Below are 20,392 nucleotides of genomic sequence, written 5' to 3'. Positions count from 1 at the left end.
CAGACATACATGTAGGGTGAACCACACGTCACACAATCCAGAATGTGAAAATTTTGGATTTATATGAAAGAAGATTTGGAACACATCCAAAAGGCTTAATTTCCTTTTAGGTAACATACTTCCTTGGATTGTGGAGTTTCAGTCTATAACCAGATCTCATTATTCATGGATTATATAAAGTCCCCATAAACACTGGATTCATGAATACCAAACCATTGCTCCTAGAGGAAATATATGGTTCAATTCCTCAGAGCCTCTGGTCATAACATTTGTGTCAACTGGTCAATACACAACTTTGTTCCATGTGTGCTTCTGTTGAGAGGCACTTTATTTAGAATGTAACACTGAAAAACTTAACACATATTTTCTCCATAAGGCACATTACACCATTCTCACAGTTAGAACACTAGCGAGCACTTCAATACCATACTTGGGGCTATTTTAAACAGTAAAATTACCTACAAAAATGCAAAACCATGGCATTAAGTAAGCCACAAAAAGGATACTTGTTAACAGTGTGGGAGCAGAAACAAGAAGGCACAGAACAACCTTATTCAGTGTCAGTTTGGAATGTGCACTTTGGCAACTCAAAATTTTCCATTTTGCATGCAGCAGCAGTTGACCACAAAAGTATCAGGAGTATTAGCTTGGGGTTACAAATAAATTTTAGCAAATAGGCAAATTCAAAAATATGGAATTGGCAAATAACAGGATCAATTGTGTTTGCATTTGTGTTATTGTTCAGCAGCAACAACCCCTTTCAAAGGAAGTTTGCATCACAAAGAATCTCTAAATATAAGATAAGCAAGAGTGGAGCTGGCTAAAGTTTTCTCCCACCCCATGCTGTCTTTCACAGAACCACCATTTGAACAGGACTGCACTCGCAGGTGAGAGCAGAGGCAGGCAAGTAAACACTGGGCTGGGGGTGAGATAAGGCCAGGGGAGCAGCAGCAAAGAAGCCCACAACTCTCCATAAACTGGCTAAGCAGCCCTAGGACTAGCCACAGGGAACAGAGCTCTGTGGCTCCAGAACAGACTTTTTGAAACAGAGTTTCTGATTTCCTCCTACTGAGAACAAAAACTTCCTTGTGAGGACAGATGCCAAGGAAATTAAAACTGACATGCTCTCTGTCTAGTATAGCCTATCTAAATATATATCAATCACCTGGCTTTTGTTTGTGCAACTGCTGTGGTACCAGTGAAGAAGCAATCTAGCTATTTCTCCCCAGCTCAATTAAACTGCCTAAAATTCCCTTTTCCCTTTTTCTATCATTTCCCCCTCTCTCTGGACTGGGGACTAAACCCACGGATGTTCTGCACCTGAACTACATCCCCAGCCCTTTTTATTTTTATTTTGAGACAGGGTCTCACTAAGTTGCCGAGGCTGGCCTTGAATTTGTGATCCTCCTGCTTCAGCCTCCTAAGTAGCTGAGATTATGGGGATATGCAAAGTTGCCCGACCTATTTGCCTGTTTCTTCAGCCAGCAGGCAACTGAATCTGGCCAGCAAGGATCCCAGTAGCCTCCCTAGCTTAGCTGCCAGCAATACTTTTATCAAAAATCATGACATTTAAATAAAATTTTCCAATTTATAACTGTTGCCTCAATATCTTAAACCTCATGCATGACAAAGAGAATCCATCTCAGCCTGCGACTTTGTTATTTAAAGCATTCAAATTGCAGTTCTGTCTACTCACCTAACATTTTAAGAAGGCACTAATTGGGTGAGTCTAAATCCTGCTTCTGCTTCTGCTTCAGCTACACCCTTGAGATTTTAAAAAGCTACTTGATGGGGCTGGGGATATATGGTTCAGTGATTAGAGCTCCCCTGAGTTTAATACCTAGCACTGCAAAAAGAAAACAAAAAACGATTAATTGTTGAAGTAATATTAAGAGATAAACAACATACAGAGTCTCCAGCCCCTAGGAATCCTCTTATGGAGTGATGAGGGTCTCCCTCTATGGGGTTTTTTGTTTTTGTTTTTGTTTTTGTGTTTGTTTTGATACAGCAGTCAACCAATAAGAAATCTCCACACTTAATGGCTCACTGGCGTTACTTCACAAACCACTCCCTCTGGCAAAATGCCAGGCACCATCCAGACTTGTTTATGAACTCTAACATTTCTCTGGCAAAATGCCAGGTGCCATCCTGACTTGTTTACAGACTCTAACAGAATACCTGCACTCCTATTCAGTTTATTCAATATGCATCAATTTTTATTTTATTACGTATTTTATTGTCACTGTTACAACTATTATTAATCTACATATAAGGCCATTGTATGATGTTTTCACTGAAAACTGCTCAGATTTAAAAAAAAAAACACAAATGCTTGTATTCTGGCATCTGCCATGTAATAATAGTAGTGATGATAAAGTCATTCTGTTCACTGTGTACCAGGCACTGTCCAAGAAATTTACATGGATTGTCCTACCAACTTCATTCAACACTCATTTGTTCCTCAATTATTTCTGCTGTGCCTATCGTGTGCCAAGTGCTATTCTAGACGCTAGGAATACAACAGTACATGAAACAAAGGGCCTGACTTGGGAAATGTTAGTTATAACTGCTGTGGAGAATATGTGTGTTAGTCAACTTTTCATTGTTGTGACCAAAATACTCAATAAGAACAACTTAGAGGAGGAAAAAGTTCATTATGGGCTCATGGTTTCTGAGGTTAAGTGGTTAAGTTTGTAGTTGGCCGACTCCATTATGTGAGGCAAAACATTGTTGTGGAAGGGCAGAGTAGAGGAAAGCTGCTTACCTCAAAGCAGCCAGGAAGCAGAGTGAGCACTAGGAGCCAGGGACAAGACATAACCCCCAAAGGCATACCTTGTGACCTACTTCCTTCAGCCACATCTCATTTCACCTCTGAACATTCCTACATTGCCTAACATGAGCTTTTCAGGGAACACCTCATCTCCAAATTATAACAACATGTAAGCAGATCTGGTGTGAGGGTGGGGTACAATTTTTCGACAAGGGAATCAAGAAAATCATTGGATGTCTACAAGAACATCTAAGCCTTACTATGAAAGAGATTGAAGAGCCAACAGTGGGGATATCTGAAAAAAGAGCAGTCCCTCCAGAAGGAGAGAGTAGCAGTGCAAAGGCCGGAGGCAGGGAGGTCTTTGATGCATTAGAGAGGCAAGGATGCCACATGATCCAGAGGGATAACTGATGAAAAAGTGGGATGTAAAACTGGGCCATGCAGGGGCTCTGGGCTCCTGGAAGGGCTCAGGCTTTTAAGTTGAGCAGAATGGGAACTAGCCCAGATTTTTGAGAGAGTAGTGACATGAGTTGCCTTTATGTGTTAAAAGTACACTCTGGAAGCTGTGATGAATAGACTTCTGGGGGATGATGGCAGACACAAGAAGATCACTTAGGACATTACCAAAATAACCCAAGTGAGAGAACAGAGTGGAAATGATAAGTCTGATGAGGTGATTCAAATACTGGATATTTGAAGTTAGAAAAGAGGATTTGCTAATACAAGAATGAAACTGCCATCCACAGGATGAAATAGAATGAAAAAAGATGGTCCCAAGTTTAGTGTTGGAGCTGATCAGTTGAGATGACGGACAACCTATAGGTGAGGTCAGGTTGGTAGGCCGATACATGAGTCTGAAGTTTGGGACAAGCTGAGACCAGAGATAAAAATAAGGACATCATCTCTATTTAGGTGTTATTTAAAGTCATGAGACTGGATGATATCGACAAAGGTCCAACTGTCAATAGAAGGAAAAAAAGTCTGGGTTTGGCCCCTGAGGCCCTCTAACCTTAAGAAGTCAGGGGGAAAAAAATGCAGTCAGGCAAGACAATAAGTGACCAGTTTGAGGCTGCTGGAGAACTGAGAAGGAAAAAAAAAAAAAAAGCAAGTGGGTTAAGTGATGGGCCAGAGATAAGTGACAGCTTGAGAATAGACCTTAGCATTGGGTAACAATGAGGTCACTGGGGACTTAGACAAGAACAGTTTGGGTGGCATGGTGGGGCAAAATCCTCCCCTGTTCTATTCGGGAGAGAAATTGTAAGGAGAAAGATCAGGGAATAGAAAACTAAATAGGACACAACTCCTTTCCACATGGAGAAACTGAGACCTTGCAAAGTTTATTATCCTCCCCAAGACCTCATAGCTGTCAGGTGGTGCACCCATGATCTGAAGCCACTCCAGAGTCCCAGGTTTCAAACAGCATACGACAAGGCCTTGCCATACAACAGACTTTGCTTGCAATTCAGTCAAATATTTTTTCAATTAATAGCCTACTGACTATTGCTCAGGACTGCCACCTGACTCCAAGTCTAGAAAGGCTCTGCCCAGTCCCCTTCCCTATCCCAGATGATCTGCCAAGATAAATACTATACTGACATCATAAAATTCTTTAGGTGCACTTTTCCCCATTCTCTCTTTTTAGGTTAACCCAATTCAGGGGTTTTTCCATTAATTTTATAATGCCAAGAATTGTATCTTACTCTCACATTCCCATATAGTGAAATAGTTGCCATGTACACAAAAGTTCAAATCGTGTTTTTAATGAAATGAACTTTATTGTGTAGGGCATCTTCAATAAGTTCTGTTCTGACAAACAGGGCACTTGCTTCCCACTCTGTATACCAGTAACCATTCCTTCAGTGTATTGACACTGTCCCCCTCCCCAGACACTTAGTTGAAAGGGCTCATGCTGGAAGAAGAGTCTTCAGGGCTTCTGATCTGGCAGCTCTTACCTTGTCTCTGCCCACTGGTAAGGCCCCAGCCCAGAGCACAGACTACAGATGCAACTGCCTCTTAATTCCTCAGACTCATATTCTCAGTAGTATCACTGTTTGTTTCCATGGGAGAAAAAAAATACCATCCCATTTCCTTGTAATTATGACTGCCAAGTACTATCAGAAGAAACCATGTATTTTAATGTTATGAAAAATTGAACACTATGAACATGTCCCTTCTAAACCTTGTTGTAATAGTCCTCAAAAGAGAAAGACAAATCCAGGGAAGATGAAACACAAATTTTAAACAGGTACCTGGCAGCTGTATGCAATGAAAGGAACAAAGGAGCACAATGTATTTGTAGTGCAGCCAGCTCCCTAAGACCATGCACCCTTTGTGTCATCCCATTTTAGCATCCTGGGACCTGTGATAACTACACTTTTCCAATATTACTTTTCAGCAGCCCACTCAGGTTGATGCTCAAGTAAACTGGCTTTAGTTCACCCTTTTCTGTCAACAAATATTTATTGTGCATCTATTATGGCCAGGCACACTTCTGGCACTGAGGATGCAGAAGAAAACAAAACTGACAAAAATCCCTACCCACATGAAGATTACATGGAGTGAAGTGGAAGTGAGTGGGAAGAAAGCAAAAAAATAAAATGTTTTAATTAGAAGGTGCTTAAGAGCTACTGAGAAAAATAAAGCAAGGAAAGATAGAAAGGGAGTGGGTTCTGACATCACCTTTAATAGGGTAATCAGAAAGGGTTACATTGACAGACATCTGAACCATGATCAGGTAGACATAAGGGAGCAAGCACAAGAATAAGTCTGGGAAGAACTTTCCATAGGGAAGAAAAAGCAAGCATAAAAATTATCAGGAAGAGACAGCAAAGAACACTCAAGTGTTCTGTTTGAATATTGATAAGAGACACAGCCTTCCTGGTGTTCAGAGTCTGTGGGTGGACTTGTACTCAGACAACCTAATAATTAAACAGTGATAGAATCCAAACCAGTCCTCCAATCCAACAGTGTTCCAGAATCCTATCCTGGACTTTTCCAGGACTCAGGGGCGGCCACAGCAGCAACTGGCAACCGTGGGCAGCAGCCGGAGCTGGAATGGCCGGAGGTGGGGGCGGTGGCGCTGAGGAATCTAAAATGTCCACGGAGGCACAGAGAGTTGATGACAGTCCAAGCACAAGTAGAGGAAGTTCTGATGGAGACTAACGTGAAAGTGTTCAGCAAGAACCAGAAAGAGAGCAAGTTCAACCCAAGAAAAAGGAGGGGAAAATATCCAGCAAAACAGCTGCTAAATTGTCAACTAGTGCTAAAAGAATTCAGAAGGAACTTGCAGAAATTATGTTGGACCCTCCTCCCAATTGTAGTGCTGGACCCAAAGGAGACAATATTTATGAATGGAGGTCAACTATATTGGGACCCCCTGGATCTGTCTATGAAGGAGGGGTGTTCTTTCTTGACATTACCTTTTCACCAGACTATCCACTTAAACCCCCAAAGGTTACCTTCCGAATAAGAATCTATCACTGTAATATTAACAGCCAAGGTGTGATCTGTCTAGACATCCTGAAAGACAACTGGAGTCCAGCCCTAACCATCTCTAAAGTTCTTCTCTCCATCTGCTCACTTTTTACAGAATGCAACCCTGCCGATCCTCTGGTGGGCAGCATTGCCACACAGTACATGACCAACAGAGCAGAGCACAACCGGATGGCCAGACAGTGGACCAAGCAGTACGCCACATAGGGACCTGCTGCCTGCCGCCCTGCCGGACCTGTGCAAGCACATTTACCAAGTGCATCAATAGCCCTGCCACCCCTCCGGACCTCGGTTCTTATTTTCCAGTTTTTATTAAATTTTGAACTGTTTTGTGATAGTATGTCTCCCTTTTTTCTCCCTCTTCTCCTTTCTTTCTCTCCCTCCCCCCTCTCTTTCTCTCTCATTTTATTACCTTTTTGATTTCTGTTAACTTGAAAGATTTGGGATTATTTTTCCCCACATCAGTGTGGATAGGAACTTTTATTTTCAGTGCAAATAACATTGGATCTATAATCGTAAGAGCTTTCTTATAAAGCTTTGTAATACTGTGTGGTTTTGTTTTTTGTTGTTTGTTTTACTTTGATTTTTTTTTCCTTTTATTTGTTCTTCAGAAAAACACAAATTCAGAATTCTATCTTGTTTCTACTTAAATGTAGTGCTTAGGGTTAATTTTTTGTACTGAAGTCTTTATTGGTGGGTGCATGCTACTGGGAACAAGTTTTTGTACAAAAGCTTCAATCAGAATCACTGTGCATTACTGAGACCCTGTTTATCACTAGCCTTCTGTTCACCACACAGAAGACTGTTGGATTGAACAAAATAATATGTATTTTGATTTACTTAAAGTGCTTGTAAATTTCTTAGGGACCTGCCACTTTTGACTGTGGATCAGTTGATGTACACTTGTATTATTAAAGCACTCAATAAATCACTGTGGCTGATAAAAAAAAAAAAAAAAAAAAAAAAAAAAAAGAATCCTATCCTGGCCAGCTGCTATGTTAGATTGGAGGCTGGATTCCAGAGTTTCCAAAAACCTAACAAATGTCCTCTTCAGCATGTGGCTCAAGCATACTGCCCTGATTACTGACTAGCTTTCCAAACTTCTAAGAGACTAAGAGAGTTCATTCACAGAATAGAATAGGAATTCTCAAAGTGTTGTCCAGAGAACTGTGAGTGTCCCCAAAAACTGTTCCAGGAGACTGAAAAGTCAAAAGTTTTACATAATATTAAAATACCTTCCTCTTTGACCCTCATTCTCTCACAGGCTTACAGTAGAATTGTCCAGATGCTGCATGAGTGTAAAGACATCACCCTGCTGGATGGTTAATGTAATAATGCACTTCCACATTCTTATGTTTAATATTTCCTTTAACCCACATAAATAAAACCTCTTTGAGGTCCTCTATACTTCTGTTGTTTGTTTTTTGGCCCTGGATCCAAAAAAAGAGTGGTTAACCGATGGAATAAAAACTTCTTGATAAATTCAAAAGAAAAATGAAACAGACCTTATCAAAAGCCTCACATCATAATATAATTGCAGACTGATATAAGATTTGGCAGAAGTAGAAGATATTATACCTTCATATCAAGAGGTGGACTCCAGCTCTGTGAAACAAGCATGCAGCAGCCACATTTCATAGAATTTGAAACTATGCCTGGTGCGAATTTCCGTCTCCTCTAGGGCACCCTTAGGCAAAGGCAAGGGCAAGCCTCGCCGGTGTCCACTGCCCCACTGCACCTTAGAAAACACAAATGGTTCTAGGAAAACTGGAAACCCATATGCAACAAAATGAAATTAAACCCCAATCTCTCACCATGCAAAAAACTTAACTCAAAATGAATCAAAGACCTAGGAATTAAACCAGACACTCTGTGTCTAATACAAGAAAAAGTAGGCCCTAATCTTCATCATGTGGGATTAGGCTCCAACTTCCTTAATAAGACTCCTATAGTGCAAGAATTAAAAACCAAGAATCAATAAATGGGATAGAATCAAAAGAAATTTCTTCTTAGCAAAAGAAACAATCCACATTCTGGGAGCAAATTTTTACCCCTCACACATCAGATAGAGCACTGATCTCTAGGGTATATAAAGAACTCAAAAAGCTAAGCACCAAAAAAACAAATAACCTAATCAATAAATGGACTAAGGACCTGAACAGACACTTCTCAGAATACAGTCAATCAACAAATATATGAAAAAAGTGGGAGCTGGGGATGTGGCTCAAGCAGTAGTACGCTCGCCTGGCATGCATGCGGCCCGGGTTCGATCCTCAGCACCACATACAAAATAAAGATGTGTCTGCCGAAAAACTAAGAAATAAATATTAAAATTCTCTCTCTCTCTCTCTCTCTAAAAAAAAAAAAAAAAGTCTGTACAGATATCATAATCCAGCTTGTTAAGAACAAACTGCGTAACATTAAAAAAAAAAAGTGTTCATCATCTCTAGCAATTAGAGAAATGCAAATCAAAACTACTCTAAGATTTCATCTCACTCCAGTCAGAATGGCAGCTATTATGAAGACAAACAACAATAAGTGTTGGTGAGGATGTGAGGAAAAAGGTAAACTCACGCATTGCTGGTGGGACTGCAAATTGGTACAGCCATTATGGAAAGCAGTATGGAGATTCTTTGGAAATCTAGGAATGGAACCACCATTTGACCCAGCTATCCTCTCCTCAGACTATACCCAAAGGACTTAAAAACGGCATACTACAGGGACACAGCCACATCAATGTTTATAGCAGCACAATTCACAATAGCCAAACTGTGGAGCCAACCTAGATGCCCTTCAATAGATGAATGGATAAAACAAAAATGTGGCATATATACATAATGGAATTTTACTCAGTAATAAAAGAGAATAAAATCATGGCATTTGTAGGCAAATGGATGGTGTTGGAGAAGATAATGCTAAGTGCAGTTAGTCAATCCCCAAAAAAACAAATGCTGAATGTTTTCTCTCATATAAGGAGGCTGACTCATAGTGCGGTAGGGAGGGGGAGTGTGCAGTCTGGCTGGGCACAGATAACCAGAGCCGCCACAAAGCCTTGTAGGTTCAAACAGCAACAACTTTATTTTCCAACTCACACTGGCACGAGTGCTTCCCGGGAACACATACACTCCAATGGGCTCGGGGCCCAATCTCCCGGCACCCCCCGCAAGAACTCACGGGAACTCCAAAGTAGTGGGCACCCGAGGCAGATTCCCAGAGCCTCCCTATTCCTGAGCAGGTTCCATATACAACTCAATCAATCCAGTATCACAACAATTATATACAGCTTAACTCAAATCATCATCTCAATGGCAAAATGCCAGGGGTCATTCTGATTGGGCTGTGGCTCTCAACAGGGGAGCATGGGAGAATTCGATGAATTCTAGATAGGGAAGAAGGGTGGGAGGTCAAGGGAGGGGGCAGGGGATTAGCAAGGACGGTGGAATGTGATGGACATCATCATCCAAAGTATTTGTATGAAGACTTGAATTGGATGTCAACACACTTTATATATAAACAGAGATATGAAAATTGTGGTATATATGTATAATAAGAATTGTAATGCAAAAAAGCACATGTATAAAGGCATGAATTGGCGTGAACATACTCGGTATACAAAGATATGAAAATTGTACTCTATATGTGTAATAAGAATTGTAATGCATTCCACCGTCGTGTATTTAAAAAATTACAATCAATAAAATGAAAAAAGAAAGAGGGAGGGAGGGAGGGAGGGAGGGGGAGAGAGAGAGAGAGAGACATAAAACACAGTGGGACTTCAGGGCCAGGTCCAGAAGCCAGAAACTAGTCAATTAGGTCACCCTCTCATTTGCTGTGGTTAGCACGATGAATTAAATTACTGATGTCCAGAGGTGGGGGGGCCCGGGATCTGCGCAGGTGTCAAGGAAGGAGAGCCAACACCTGAACTATGGCACCTGTCATCTGGGGGCACACAGGCCACCGGAAAAAAATGGCTAGCCAGGTATCACTTTCTCCAGTGACAGGAACGCACAATGATAAAATCCACTAATTCAACTTCCACTGCGTTCTGCGGACATGAGGACCTCAGAAAACTTCAAGTGTTTAAAAAAATAAAATAACTGATCAAAATAGGAAAACCTTCATCTCAGAAGAGGTCCAGCCTGGAGACGCTAGACCAGCCTGACTTCCGCCACAGTGGGCCGACCTGAGCAGGTTCCCCGGGTGTCTTGCGATTGAATTCCCTCACTCACAAAACGCTGACGCGAATATCAAAAGAAGTTCCTTATGGGGGAGTGACCACTTGAGTGACCACGCAAGGCTGTCAGATAGTGGTCACTCTGTGAATAAACTCTGTGTCTTGGGGCACCGAGACAGTTTCCCAGAACGGTAAAACAAAGTCCCTTCTAATCCTGGCATTGGATCACTCAGAGGTTGAATCAAGCAGCTGTGGGGTGCTTTTATATTCTTCTACAAAAGCAGGTGCAATTAGACTCGGTTAAGAACAAACTTTCAAAGTAGAGGTGCTCAAGCGTTAGCCCCGCTCTGTCCCATAAGGACTGTCGCCGCTGGAAAAAGTACCCCAGCGCCATAAAAGACAGGCAAACGAGTAAACTCTGCGGTGCGAGGTGGAAGCCCAGACCCGAGAGTTGGCTCCTGGTCCGATTGAATGCACGGTGCTTCTCAGGGTTTGGAGGGAAAACATCTCGGGGAAGCAAGGAGAGGCCTTCCTTCTCGCCCGGTGTGGACGCGCTCTTGGAGCTTGAACTCCCAGTTGGAGGAGGTGGGCGCTCGGAGCCTAGAGGCAGGCAGAAGAGGGTCGGCAGCCGGAACCATCCTCCTCACAGCTGCTTCGCTACTCGGAACGCGGAAGGAACACGTGACGTAGCGGTAGCCGCGGGGTTGTGGACTTAGTGGGCTCCAGCTATATGCGCCAAGCTGGCGGGCCAGGAGCGATTGCCTGTAGCCCGGTGCCTCTCGCCTGCTGCTCTGCAGTTTGCTCGGCCACCTTCGGGAGGAGCTCGGGCAACCCTGGCGTCAGTGGCCGGGTGGGCCCAAACATCCCCATCTAGCCGTTTTGGCCCCCGGAGTCCAGGACCCGTTCAGGGCCGCCGGCCTCCTTGTAAGCTAGCTAGAAGGAAAAAGAAGTTCCAGCACTGTCCTAAATCCAACCTAAAGTCTTATGAGTCTCTGCCCCTTCCTCTGTATTTTGAGGGACTCCCATGATTGAAAGACACATACCAAATAAATAAACGAAAAGTTATTTATATAAAGGGAAGTCCATTTAAACAAAAAGAAACTGCGTGAAGTTTTGTTTGTAAAAGAAAGGGGAATGGAACGTGTGGATATCCACACGGACCGCAAGAGCCGGTCATTCTTAAGGGATTTGGGGGAATAATATTAAGGATGTTAACACGAACTCAGAACCCTCCTGCAAAGATTAAATGAGGACATTCATGAAAACTACGGAGCACAGGGTAGGTCAGCGAAAAGTCGTTCTTTTCCCCCTTCAACCCCCGTGCGGGGATTTTTCAAAGCGTTGGTCTTCAAGGAAAAAAAAAAAAAGTATAAAAGCATTTGTTTGAGCCCCGCTTGTGCCTAAGGGGACTTTACTATCTTCCTTTATAGCCAGACTTATAAATGATTAACTTCTGAATGGGCGTTAAGTGGAGCATTTGTTACAGTGATTCTTAATTGTTTTAAGTCACTGTCCATTTTGAGAATCGGATAGAAACCGTCGTAACCTCCCAGCAAAAAGGGGAGGGAGGAAAGCAGCTTAGATTTGTATACAATGGGAGAAGCGGGCAGGGGAGATCTGAAACGCGTGACGCCGTTTGGCAGGATTCCTCCAGCTTTGAAGAGCTGTTTTTCAAGCTTCGATTACACTCATGTTTAGGATTCTGATGTTTTAGTGAAAAAGCTTTTTTTCTGTCCTAAATCCGAGTGGCGATTTGCTTTCTGGACTTGACTCCAGTCTTCAAAAGACACTCCTCTACCCCGGTGGACAATCATTGGTCCCTAAGCCGTTAAGTCACGCTACCTTTCCAGGTTTCGGGTGCCAGCGCTGCCACCTACTGGCAAAACCTTCTCCTCCAGTGTAGGGAGGGTGGGGGGAAATCATGAACTCAAAAGGAAGTAATTACCTATTATTTCACACTCTTTCCTGAATCCATGTGAATTATCCGCCAGTTAGTGTGGCTAGAGCGAAGCTGGAAGTAAAATGGATCACAAAATGTGACTTAATTTGTTAATTTTCTTTTACTGTATTTCTACTCGTACCTGTGATTTGCATTTACTTTTTTTCTTTTAAAGAGAGAAAGAGAGAATTTTTTAAATATTTATTTTTAGTTTTCAGCGGACACAACATCTTGTTTGTGGTGTTGAGGATCCAACCGCTTGAGCCACATCCCCAGCCCAGTATTTACTTTGATCTTCTTGCTTCTTAAGGTGGACCCCTGTCTTCTTTTCTAATACAAACATTAAAGCTATAAGTTTCTCCTTAAGAACTGCTTTAGCTGTATCACACAAATTTTGAAAAGTTATATTTTCATTGCATTCATTATCTAATTTCCCTGGTGTTTTTTTTTTCTTTGATGGTAGATTGTTTAGAAGTATGTAGTTTAATTTTTCCAAATTAGGGAGTTTTTCTAGGTATCTTATTGTTATAGATTCCTACTCCAATTCCAATGTAATCAGAGAACATATAATATACAATCCAATTATTTTAAATTTTTAGGACTTTTTTAAGGTCAATGTATGGTGAGATACTGAGTTTGACATGTCTAGTACAAGGGTTACTTTGGTTCTGACATTTTTTCAGTGAGTTTCTTGTCTTAGCCAATCCATCATGAAGTAGGTTTATTCAATAAGACCCTTGGGGGGGGTCAGTCAGTGAAATAATCTAATATATATATATATATATATATATATATATATATATATATATATATATATATATATATATCCTCCACAAACATTCCTAAGTGCTAATCTAGATCTGGTGACAGGAAGGATTACGTGGCCTGGTCCTCACCTGCCTTCTGAAGACTTCTGGGTTAAAGGCCTTCCTGGTCAGGAGAGAGATCCTGAATATGCTTATAGCATCCTCTTTACCTATCCAGAGTATTCACATTGAGTTTAACTCCCTGAATTGAGCTTTGTTACTAGTTCAAACCTCTGACTAGTTCAAGGCCTCTACCAGGGGCCTGACTACATGCTTCTGAACCTTTTCTTGCTCCTTTCCCTTTATCCTTTAGGAATAGTTGATACCCTGGAATCCCTTCTTGGGTACATCTACTCTTCACTTCTTTCTTTGTGCCCCTACTAATGACTTCATAAATTTGGATAAACCTATGGGACTCATTTCTTAATAGCAATTGCCTGAGAAAATAGCAAATGCCTTTTTGCTCTTTCCTGGAAAATCAGAATTAGCCTCAAAAATAAAGGCCTCAGGGCATGCAGAGGTGGCATCACATCACCTCTGTGCCTTTCTCTGCCAGGCCTGGCTGACCTGCTGCCATCCTTCTCTTGAATCATGTAATACCTTCTACAGATTTCTCCAGGTGGTCAGGACAGCCAGATGTGGTGGGTAAGCTGTAAGCAGGGGTCTCAGTTAAGCTCCTGATCCAAAGAGTCTAAAACAGTATGTGCTGTTTTAAGCCATTGAAGTTAATGGTAATTTATTATACCATAATTCATAATAATACACCAGGAGAAGAGGGCATCAAGCACATTTCTGGGAGCTCCAGTATAATGCTCCCTCCACCAGCAGGGGTATCCTCCAGGTAAGCAGCCAAAGCCCTAAAATAGTAGTATTATAGAAACATCTACTTCCTCCATTGCCAGATATGCAAGCTCCCTATGTTCCTAGATGGAACTAGCATATTGTCACAGTCCTTCAGTCACACAATATTGGCATCACAATTTTTAGGTAGGAAAGAGCGTCAATTATCCCAAACTGGCGATTGCTTAGCAAGCACACTGTTTGCACCAGACTGTGAGGAATAGAAAACATCCTCTGACATCTGGGAGTTGGGCTGGCTCTGTCAGGCTTTGGTATGGCTACAAGCTGGCCTGACACCCACAGTTGGGCCTGGTGTTCTCCTGATGGACATAAACAAATTCATAGAACATCAATATCAGACAGTTCTATTCTTTGACCATGATGAGTGAAGACAAAAACATCCATAATCACAACAAAATACATACAACACGTACATTGCTCAAATCACAAAAAAGATCTGAGATTCTCCCTATCCTATCTAATAAGTGGTTATTTTTTCTTTACCAATTCTAACTTCAGCCTCCTTTCATTTCTCCAGCCATATTGAGATATATTAACATGTCATCTGAGAATGAATTATTGTTGCCCACGCACGTCTCAGCAAGTGATGGATTCAGGATTACACTTCGTGAATTGGGCTGGCAACGAAAAGACCACACAAACACAAAATACCTTTTTTGGGGGTCAGTGACAGCTCTGAGACCTCAGGTGTCAGCTACCACACTGGAGGGCAAGAGGAGAGAGGCAGACAAGAGGCAAGAGAGAAAACACACCCTGAAACCCTGTTTTTGTTAGGGGAAAGACATTTGATAGAATATTACACCCAAATAAGGCAAGGGGTATGTTACAACAAACGAGGGGGTGTAGTCCAGTCCCATTGGGTGACGCCCAATCCCAAAGAGGCACTCCCTTGCCCAGCGAAGGTAAGACCCACTTGCTTCACACTGCATGCGCAAGGCAAAGGGGGTGAGTTCAGCTCCTGCTCAGGGCCACCCCCAACAAATTATGCCTCACCTCTCTTTTGGCTGGTAGTGCTGAGAATCTAACCCAGAGCCTCGGGTGTGCTGGACAAGCCACTGAGCTTACATCCCCAGTCCTTTTTATTTATTACTTTGAGACAGGGACTTGCTAAATTGCTAGGGTAGCCTCAAACTTGCCATCCTTCTTCTCCAGTCTCCTGAGTAGCTGGGATTATGGATAGAAACAACCACATTTGGCTGTGTATGCCCCGCCCCCCCAAATTTATTTGTTGAAACCCTAACTACCAGTGAAGCCAGATTTAAAGTTAGGTAGTCAGTGTAGTTAGATAAATCGGGTGTAATACTGAGTGAAATCTAAAATGGAGGCCATGCTGAGAATGATTCCGGAAACACAGGACAACTCATGGAATGTTAATGAAGTCCGAAAAGGCCCTAGGCCAAAGTCCACCTCAAAGAAGTGTTAACCCCAGCAAACTTGAAGGTGCTGACTCAGAAGTCCTTCCTGACCAGATTACTTCTTTGGCCCACCTGTGTCCCACCCCTTGGGCCTTCCAACCTACATTCCATCACCAAAACTATAAAAAGGGGAGACAACCGAACTTCCATGGATTCCACCTCTTGGGTCCCCTTCTTCCAAGTCTTTTCTGCTGTCCTTTAATAAACTTCTAATTTCTACTCTGACCTTGCCTTGGCGTGCTTCTTTGGTGTTATTCTTCAACATTGGGGAAGCAAGGACTTGTCACCGGTCAACAGCGGTAGCACCAGGACCTCAAAATGTGACTATATTTAGATGTGACTGTATTTAGCAATAGGTCTTTAAAAAGGTGACTCAGTTAAAGTGAGGCCATTAGGATGAGCTATAATCAAATCTGACTGATGTCCTTAGAGGAAAAGGAAGTTTGGACACAAACACCAGGGATACATGGACACAGTAAGAAGACAGCCTCCTCTAAGCCAAAAAATAGAAGCCTAGGAGAAAGAAAGGCTGCCAACACTCTAATCTCAGATTTCTAACCTCCAGAACTATGAGGAAATATATTTCTTTTGTTTAAGCTCCCCAATCTGGAGTATTTTATGGCACCCCAAGCTAATATGGATAATCAAAAATTAACCACACTTTCTGAGAGCACCCCATCCAGAGTGAAGCCTCACTTCCTTGACCCTTCCTCAGAATCATTTGATGACACAAATCTGAATCCTACAACAAGCCCCTCCTAAGGCCCACTCACTGCAACACCCTCAAGGTATAAGGAAATCTAAACAAAGAAGAGACATAAAGAGAGAGAGAGAGTTCTCCCTCACTGCAAAGAGCAACAAATACAACTAATTAATTCAACTTTACGTTTTAGCTGAAGGGCATTGATAACTGTATGTCTACTTGGGGTGACATTGCCCAGCCCCCAACATATCCCTTGTGGTGCCACTGGTCTTAACCCCAGACTTGTAAAGGAGAGTCTCTTGGTATTAGTAGATGATTGTTCTGCTCCCTTGTTCCTCCTCACCTGCCCTTGTCCTCCCCATATACCACATGGGTGATACTGTGCAGAGGTGACTGCTACCCTGTTCCTGGAAGCCTGATACAATATTGGTGCCAGTGTGATTCCCAATAGAAAAAAGCTTAACAGTATGCCAGGATGAGCTGAGGCCTCCAGTGAGAGCACTAGAAAAACAATGGATGGTCATTGTTCAGCAACCCTCAGGCTTTTCTTTTTCTTTTTTTTTTTTAAGAGAGAGAGAGAGAATTTTAATATTTATTTTTTAGTATTTGGCAGACATAACATCTTTGTTTGCATGCAGTGCTGAGGATCGAACCCAGGCCGCACGAATGCCAGGCAAGCGCTCTACTGCTTAAGCCACATCCCCAGCCCTCAGACTTTTCTTTATACTCAGTGGAATTTGCAAGTAAAGGGGAAGAGCTGAATTGCTGGGCCATTCCCTGGGCCTGAAGGGTTTTTTTGTTTGTTTTTCCCCAGAAAAGTAGGAAGGGTGAAGAAACTGGAGATAACTCTGGGGGAAAACAGGGCAGAGGTATTGACCACCTGACAGCTATGAGGCCTTGGGGAGGATAATAAACTTTGCAAGGTCTCACTTTCTCCTTGTGGAAAGGAGTTGTGTCCTAATTGGTTTTCTATTCCCTGCTCTTTCTCCCTACAATTTCTCCATTCCTGTTCTCTCCTGAGTAGAACAGGAGAGGTTTTTGCCCCACCATGGCACCCAAACTGTTCTTGTATAGTCCCCATTGGCTTTCAAAGGGGGCCCAGCCACACACAAGTGACAATGGTCCAAATGTGTCATTTTTGCTATGAATTCCAAGTAAACAAACTACAAACATTTTCTAAAACTGACCTGAATGGTTGGTTTTTAACCATGTTAGTGATTGTTCTACAGATCCTTTTAAAAACTCTAACTTGCTACCTAATGCATATTTAGTGCAACCAGAAGCTACTTGGTTCATTTTTTTCAATACCTTTATTAATAGATGTGACTCCTGGCCCACCTTGGCTAGTTAACTAATAATCTCTGGTGGGTGTGGTCCCAGCATTGGCATTTAAAAAGTTGCCTGGGCATTCTAATGTGCAGGCAGGATCAAGAAATAAACAGGCAAAAAGAAAATTATAAGAGACTAATAGGATAAGTTATATTCTATGTATGTATAATATGCCAAAATATACTCTACTCTAATGTATAACCAAAAAGAACAAATAATGTAAAAGAATATTTGAGGGCTTAGGGATAATTATTTTTGAGGCCTCTCAAACTGATAATTAAAAAAAAAAAAAAGAGAGAGAGAGAGAGAGAGATTGTGACCAGGATTCATGAGAACCCATAACCAACCCCTTATTCCTGAAAGTTTTCCACTGAAAGGTCATTTAAACAAAGAACTAAAATTTGAATAGGAGTTTACCAGAGTACAGCATTCCAGGGATAGGAAAACCCAGTTGAAGGTCTTGAGGCCTTCAGAGTGAGCTATAGAATCCAGTCAAAGCAGGTAAGGGGATGAGAAAGGCAGAGAGAACAAGACCAGAGGTGGAGCCATGAGCAGGGCTGAGGAGCTTGCAGGGGAATTGTACAACCAAATGTACACTTTAGAAAGATAATTCAGGCCACAGCATGGAGGGAAGTTGGAGGGAGTGAAAGTGGAAGTGGTGAAATAAGTTAGGAGAGTGAGGCTAGGTTCTGGCAGGAGACGGGAAAAAGGGTGATATTACACAAATTAACAGCCACTCTGCTCAGTGGTTGATTGGACATAGGGGAAAGAGTTTCTTGTTCTAGAAACTTCCCAGAATTTGTACCCAGAAAGGCCTCCAGACCATAGCCTCTGGCATCAACTTTGCAGCCATAGTGGCAAAATGGGTGTAATTGCACACAGGACCCCATATTTTCCTTCCTTCCTTCCTTCCTTCCTTCCTTCCTTCCTTCCTTCCTTCCTTCCTTCCTTCCCTCCCTCCCTCCCTCCCTCCCAAGGGATAGAACCCAGGGGCGTTTAACCACTGAGCAACATCCCCAGCCATTATTATTATTATTATTATTATTATTATTATTATTATTATTATTAAGCAGGGCCTCATTAAGTTGCTGAAGCTGACTTTGAATTTGTGATCCTCCTGCCTCAGCCTCCCAAGCCACTGGGATCACAGGCTTGCTCCACTGTGCCCAGCAGGACCCTCAATTTTATATGCTTTTCAGATTCTTTATGTAACAAAAGCAATAAGGGAATAGGGGAGATTGCCTTTAATTTCCTCTATGCTCATAAGCACCAACTTCTAGATTCCCCTAAACTTTTCCCCAGCTTCCTCCTGATATCTCCTAAATGTCAATTTTTAGATACCCTGCAAGTCTTGCCTTTACTCAGTAGAGTGTCACCTCTTAGGCAGCTTCCCTTTGAAATGAGTGCTGTGAAAAGAACTCTGGCCTTGGAAATAGATGGAACAAGTCTCAACTTGTCTCTGCCATGTGACCTATTAGCCACGTGACCTCAGACAAGTCACCTAACTCTTAGAACTTTAGACATCTGCTAAATGGCAATAAGAATACTTGCCTTATAGAGATGTGGCAAAGATTAGAAATAATGCAATATACAAGGAGTCAAGCGATATATATAAATTCACATTCATAATGTGGAAAAGCTCCTAAATTTAAAGAGAGAGAAAAAAGGAAAAAGAACATTGGCTTAGTTAGGAGATCTGCAAGGATCACAAAGAGATGAAAAACTGGGAAAACGAAAAGAAGGGAGTAAGAAAAGAAGGGAGAGTGGGAATAAAGATGGAGAAAGGAGGGGAAATATAGTAGTCAACAGAGAAATGAAAAAAATACTAGCTAATCAAATTAAAGCAAATTAATTCTGGAGATGGATGGTGTGCTTGCCTAACAATGTGAATATACTTAATGCCACAGAACTGTACAGTACTCTGAAGAATGAATCAAATGGTAAATTTTATGTTATGAATGCTTTGCCACAGTTAAAAAATAAATTTTTAAAGGCAAACTAAAGCAACTAGGTACATTTTTACCTCTCAAATTGGCAAAAAAAAAAATAAATAAATAAAATAAAACTTGACAACATCGAAGAGAAAAAAAACATAGTTTTTTGTGACGCAATCAGCACCATTTAAAATGTGCATGCCCTTTAACCTTCAAATTCCACTATAGGAATCTGTCCTAAGGAAATATTGACTCTTTGCACAAACAGGCACATGCACACACACCAGGCACAGTTTGGGAATCAACAAACTTAGTCACTGCAGCACTAAAACATGAGCAGTTTCAATCCTTTGGTACATCTTTAGGTTCTGGGATGTAAGAACACACAGCAAACTGGTGACTTCCCCAAGGAGAGAATAAGATAGGTGTGGGTGGGAAGTAAGGAAAAAGGGCTTTCAATCTTGATTCTCCAATCTTCTGTATTGCAGTGTGTGTGTGTGTGTGTGTGTGTGTGTGTGTGTGTGTGTGTGTGTGTTTTGCTAGGGATGGAACCCGGGGCCTCACATGGAAGGCAAACATTCTACTACTGAGATATAACACCAGTCTTTGTCTTGCTTATTTTTTAAATAGAAAGCTCAGCTTTTATAATTTCTCTAATTCTAGTTATTTTTTTAAACTGGCTGCTTCTTGAACAAATGTCACGTGGCCAGTTAAGTTGACTCTGTGCCTTATATTTCCAAAATATAACTACCTGCTTTTTGTTTCCAGTGGCCACAGAGCTTTCTACAAAGTGGCTTATTGGCTATTTTTTATGATTATATACAATGCTGCAAGGAACAATGCAGTGAAGAAAATCAGTGTTGCAGAAAACATCAGGACTATCTACCACAGTCTGGCTGGGCACAAATAACCGAGCCGGCACAAATAACCGAGCCGCCACAAAGCCTTGTAGGTTCAAGCAGCAACTCT

General features: G+C 41.9%; 2 protein-coding genes across 2 annotated transcripts in view; one reads left to right on the top strand and one right to left on the bottom strand.

Moving 5' to 3' along the window:
* Positions 1-2,859, bottom strand: part of LOC101956690 (metalloprotease TIKI1) — a 39,142-nt gene extending 36,283 nt beyond the window's left edge. Inside the window, 1 exon segment of the mRNA XM_078027898.1 lies at positions 2,833-2,859. Coding sequence (XP_077884024.1) covers positions 2,833-2,859 — 27 coding nt within the window.
* Positions 2,860-5,800: 2,941 nt separating this feature from the next.
* Positions 5,801-7,193, top strand: LOC101978714 (ubiquitin-conjugating enzyme E2 E2). The gene has a single exon (XM_040270994.2). It carries the CDS (start codon positions 6,065-6,067, stop codon positions 6,467-6,469), a length of 405 nt encoding a protein of 134 aa, XP_040126928.1. The 5' UTR covers positions 5,801-6,064; the 3' UTR covers positions 6,470-7,193.
* The last annotated feature ends 13,199 nt before the right edge of the window (positions 7,194-20,392 follow it).

Source organism: Ictidomys tridecemlineatus, chromosome 12 (assembly GCF_052094955.1).
Source record: "Ictidomys tridecemlineatus isolate mIctTri1 chromosome 12, mIctTri1.hap1, whole genome shotgun sequence".
Classification (NCBI taxonomy): domain Eukaryota; kingdom Metazoa; phylum Chordata; class Mammalia; order Rodentia; family Sciuridae; genus Ictidomys; species Ictidomys tridecemlineatus.
This window is presented reverse-complemented; position numbering and strand designations above follow the sequence as displayed.

Excerpts from the sequence above, each read along its gene's own strand:
- LOC101978714 (XM_040270994.2), top strand. The coding sequence starts at position 6,065 with ATGTTGGACCCTCCTCCCAATTGTAGTGCTGGACCCAAAGGAGACAAT.